Genomic DNA, 5,203 nt, shown 5'->3' with positions numbered 1-5,203 from the left:
GTCTCCTCAGCAGCCTGGGGCCGAGGCAGAGGGGTGGCTCGGGCTAGGCCCTGGCTCTGCTGTGGAGCAAACGCCCCAGCTCCTGTACCCAGGGCTGGGGCTGGGGCTGGGGCTGGGAACAAGAAGGAACCCAGAGGAATCCAAGCTCCTGCCCACCTATGTCCCGCAAGTAGGGCCAGGGAGGGCTGAAAAGCTACAGGACAGTCTGGAGCTGAGGAAAACCAGCCCCAGCTGCGAGGTGTGCCCCGCTCCGGCCTGCAGCACCTGGGTCCTTGGCTGGGGGCCCGGGAGGGGTGAGGAGGAGGCCGGCTGCACACACAGGGCCTGGTGCAGGCCGCTGCTGTCTTGGAGAGGGAGCAAGTCTAACATCCTCCGGGGCGCTTTTTCCCATGCAGTACGCATGCTCAATTTAAAAGACCCCCTGTATTCCAGCAAGTGAGCAAGCAAGCGGGCTTTTGTTTCTAATGCATATCCTCTTTCAGCTGCATCAGGGTGCTCAGGAGGCAGGCGTTGGCAGCGTCCAGGGAGATGATGTGCTTCTCCTGGGCATCAATGATCTTCTGTTTGGAATCTAGAGCTGCTTGCATCTCTGCATGCTCCTTCTTCAGCTCCTCCTGCACGGACATCAACCTGCTGATGATGCCCTTCACCTGGATGTCCTTGCCCTCCTGCTGCCACCACAGCCGCTCCTCGCCCTCCTCCAGCTGAGCCTGGTACTCCAGCACCAGCTTCTGTGTCTTCTCCTCCTGGCACTTGAATACGGTCTCATACTCCTGCAGCTTTTTGGTGGAGATGCGTAACTTGTCCTGCAGCACCGCCAGGTCCTTTTCTGCTTGGTTGAGCTCCTCCTTACTCCTTAGCCTATTCCTGTAGGGGGAGATCTGGGCCCAGGCCCTGTCTTCTAACAACTGCGCGTTCACAGTCAAGAGCCAAGTGGCCGTGCGGTCCAGTGCATTAGGGTTCACAGGTGAAGGGCCCTGCTTGTGCACCTCACGAGGCTTCAGCTCAGGGCTGTTGCCCGTGGAGGAGGAGGGCTGCTGCCGCAGCCTGGCTCCCAGGCCGGCCCAGTCAGGCGACCCCGACGCCAAGGTGCTGCCTGAGGGCCGCGGGTACTGCAGGGTGCTCAGGAGGGTGGGCAGTGTCTGGCCACGGGAGACAAGGGGCGGCAGTGGGGGCTGGTCTATCTGACGCTGGGGGCCGGCGCTGTTGTGCCGCGGTGCTGTGGGCTGTCCACCCTTTTCAGTCAGAGACATCTGCCACTGCACCAGCTCCCCTGGCCGCCGCCCGAACTCAGCAGCACAGCCGATACTTCCCAGCTTGGCAGCAGCCACCAGCTCCTCATTGTTGTTGTGGGAGCTTAGAGAGCTGTGGCCCTTGGAGCCCAAGTTGCCAAGGCCGCGGGGTGACAGCGGCAGGCCAGCCGCCATCTGGTACACAGGGTTCTGGAAAGAGAGTGGCGCCAACAGCTGGGGCTGGCCTGGTGCACCCTCGGAGGTGCCGAGTGTGGTCAGCGTCTGGCCTGCCCACCACACTGTGAGGCCCAGAGTGGGGCTGCCTGAGCCGGCCACCTGGCCACCAGGCTCGTTGGCTTCTGAGTTACTGGAGCTGCAGACAGGTGAGGGCTGGATCCTAGAGGACCCAGAGAGATAGTTCTTGATCACCATCTTCTGTAGTCCAGCTGAGATGCTGCTCCCAGAGCCAGGCATGGAGGCCAGATCATTGGTCCCCAGGAGCTGCCCACTGCCTGGGGTGCTCAGCGCTGCGTGGATATCCCTCAGGATTCGAGGCAGGGGCCCCAGTTTGGATACGATGCTCTGCTCCAGCTGGCTGACGGCCTCCCAGAGCAGCGAGTGCAGGCTGGACAGCTCGTGACCCAGGTCGATGTAACCCTCGAAACCAGCTGGGTTGGAGATGGTGTCAGGGTTGGAGATCTCCAGCAGAAAGCCCTGCATGTTGGTCCACTCGTGCTCCAGGAACTGGTCCATGAACGACATGTACTCCTCTTTGCTGCTAAACTTGGCGAAGCTGGCCAGGTACTGGGTGACCTTAGCGATGAGGGTGAGGGTGCGGGCCGTGTGGTCATTGGGGTACTCCTGCAGCAGGTTGAAGAGTGAGGGTGACATGATGGCAGGGCAGAGGAAGCACAGAAACAGGGAGGCAGCACTGCTGAGCTGCTTGCTGATGTCATGCCAGCCGCAGCTGCTGCACTCCTGCCTCACTCCTGCCGCCACAAGGCAAACACCTCTTTCAGCTCCTAAGGAAAGATGCAGTAGGAGTTAATGATCTTGCAGAAGGCCAGTTCGCAGCACATCTTGAGGTTGCCCTGGTACTCAGGGAGGTCAGTGGCTAAGCACTTGCTTGGGTCCACTTCGCAGTTCTTGTCTGACTCATACAGTGCTTTGATGAGCTCACCTAGCACGTCCTGCAGGTACTTCTGGCCCACCAACTTGAGGTACTTTTTGATGGCCTTGGTGGCCCATGTGTTTTCCCAGAAGATGAGGTGCTCATTGTCCCCTTAGCGGTCCATCTCTGACATCATCAGGTCTGTCAGGACGTCCTTCACTTTGCCCATGCTCTGCAGGATGTGCACCAGGGCCGACGCCATCTCCTCCTTGGTCTTGGCACTGAGGATGGTCTCAAGTGCTGTGCAGAGCACCAGGTAGTGGTTGGTGATGTGCTTAGCAAACTCCTTGTACATCTCCATGGGCAGGATGGTGATGGTCTGGTAGCGTGCCTTGATGCGGACATTGGTCCAGGGCTCTTGCTGCTTTTGGGGTTGGGCATCACCACCGGGTATCACTTTTCCACAAACTGCTGCCCAGCCACTGACGCAGTGGACAGGCTCACCAGGCCCAGGTAGCTGTTGCGCTCCTTCTTCCTGTCCGTCTCCCAGTACAGGTGGACGGTGACGGTGCACAGGGGCGGCAGGTTGTAGAACTCGAAGTGCTCGCCCCAGAAGACATTGTCCATCTTGAGTTTGCCCGTGGTGCAGGCATAGAGCAAGTTGTCCAGGCACAGCTCACACAGGTACTTCTTCTTGGCCAGCAGGTCCTTGGTCTCGATCACCCACAGCTTCAGGATGTGCTCCACACACCAGCTGTTGTCCTTGTTGGAGTGCACTCCTCGTCGCAGATTCTCCGTCCACTTATCACACTCAGCTGCTGACTGGCAGGAGAAGCACTTGCTTCCTGATGATGTTGCCACCTCGAAGCAGTAGTCCTGGCCCAGGATGCTGCTGTACACGGGCTTGATGACCACCTCTTATTCATGTTGAGATCCAGCGCCTCCACCGCACTGCTGGGACTGAGCAGGGACTCGTGGGAGCGAGACTCCTTCAGCCTCGGCATCAGATGGGACCTTTCATTGTTTGTGGCAGAGGAGGCTGCGGCAGCAGCAGTGTTCCCGAACCCCCGCAGGATGTGGCGGAAGCTGTGGTAGCAGTCCAGCTTGGGCTGCCTCTTGGTGCGCTTGGTGGAGCCCTTGAGGTGGCAGCTGAGGAAGCCTTGCATTGCAGTGGTAGGCAAACGCCATGGCATGTTGTAGCTCATGGGAAAAGTAAGTGCTCGAAATTCCTTTTCTTTTTAAGAAGATAAAGCTGTAAGTGAATTGAATTAGTATGAACGCATGATGCCAGTGACAATTAGGTAAATAACACTGAATCCACCTTGATTAAGGAATAACAATATTCCTGTTGTAGGTATCTTATTAAGGGAAGAAAACCATTCAATTTTATAATCTCCAAGAGAAAAATCCTAAGGAACAAGCAAGTACCCATCTTATGAAAACACCTCAAACAGGACCTGCATTCTGATCAAAGTGCTGACCATCTCTCTAGACATTTTTATGCTGCTGGGATTTCTTCTACACCTTGAGGTGAATGAAAGTTCAGCCCTAATGGGCCCCAGGGACATGGTCCTTGTTCAAAAATCCGGTCTTTCCATGTGGAGTAAAACCCACTTGTATGTCAGCCTTGAAGGGAGGGTGTTTTTCATTTGGCCTAAGACTGTGATAAGTAGAACACAAGCTGGGAACACAGTTTAACCCAGTTCCCACCCAAAGCTTCAATCCAAATGAATCCCTCTCGGATTTTATCTGCCTGGGACAACAGACGCTCTGCCACGTTAAAAGAGAGCTGTGATGTGAGGAGCTATGTGGACTCCTCCTCACAGCAGCAAAGCTAGGGCCCCAAAACTGGAAGTCCTATGGGATGAGACCACAGACTGCCTGGACTTCCAGTCCTCATCGATGCCCATCCCTCCCTTGTTTGGCCATCCGAAGCTATTCCAAAAGACATGCGAGTCTATCAGCGAGAGTGTAGGCAATGTTATTCACAAATGCCACCTACGGAGTGACTGGCTTGTGTTCCTACCACGTGCTCCTGTCCCATCAGGCCCCATCCCGCTTCCCATCCTGTCAGTGTGGCCAGAGTTTCTGGCAGGGATGGAGGGGTCAGCAAGCGATCTTTCTCTTGGCCATCTTTCTCACCACTATGCCAATCCTCATCCATTGTTTTGAGTGCCTGAGAAGCCAAAGCAAGGGGTGCTCCCGGTAGAACCTCAGATTCATGCCTAGTCTCGTGTCATTCAGGAAGAAGATAGGCTTTTTATGTGTCCCCAGCGAAAGCTTTGGTCTTACCACAGCATGGAACTTCAGGAAAACCAGAAACTGACTTTCTTCTTTTTCATAAAAAGCAATGAGATGCTGAGATATACAATAACAAAGATAAACCACCTATAATTTATGCTGAGCAAATGAAAGTCAACACAAAGAAATACATATTTAATAGTAATTTCATTTTTACTAAACTCTAGGAAGACAAACCTAAGATATAGTAGAGATAGAATATCAGTGTTTACCTGGGACTAGCGGTGATTGACTGGGATGGTGGTAACATGGAATATATACACTTGTCAAATTTAATCGAACTCTACAATTATCATGGGTGCCTTTTACTCTATGTAAATTATACCTCTAAAGTTAAATTCAAAACTCCAAGGTAAATTCAAGTAAAATTTAAAGTTCTCCCAAATACCTACATGAAAGAATCCCTCACCTCCTTGACTCTTTGTTCAAATGTCGTTCTTCTCAATGGGGAATTTTTTAACTACTCTATTTAACATTTCAGCCCTTCTTTCCAATTCTGATTCTCTTTTCCTGGTCTATTTCCTATAATGCTTAGTGTCAGCTAATATATAATTTACTT

The 5,203-nt window shown here is 53.7% G+C and overlaps 1 protein-coding gene across 1 annotated transcript; it reads right to left on the bottom strand.

Moving 5' to 3' along the window:
• Positions 1-461: 461 nt before the first annotated feature.
• Positions 462-3,362, bottom strand: LOC129084054 (disabled homolog 2-interacting protein-like). Its single transcript, XM_054590070.1, is given in 4 exon segments — positions 462-2,225; positions 2,228-2,745; positions 2,748-3,263; positions 3,266-3,362. Coding segments are annotated over 4 exon segments (2,880 nt in total). The 5' UTR covers positions 3,348-3,362.
• Positions 3,363-5,203: the final 1,841 nt, after the last annotated feature.

This window comes from Pteronotus mesoamericanus, unplaced genomic scaffold, assembly GCF_021234165.1.
Source record: "Pteronotus mesoamericanus isolate MK-2021 breed Mesoamerican mustached bat unplaced genomic scaffold, CSHL_Meso_final scaffold_174, whole genome shotgun sequence".
Taxonomy (NCBI): Eukaryota; Metazoa; Chordata; class Mammalia; order Chiroptera; family Mormoopidae; genus Pteronotus; species Pteronotus mesoamericanus.
The sequence above is the reverse complement of the archived record's forward strand: the minus strand, read 5'-3'. Positions and strand labels throughout refer to the sequence as shown.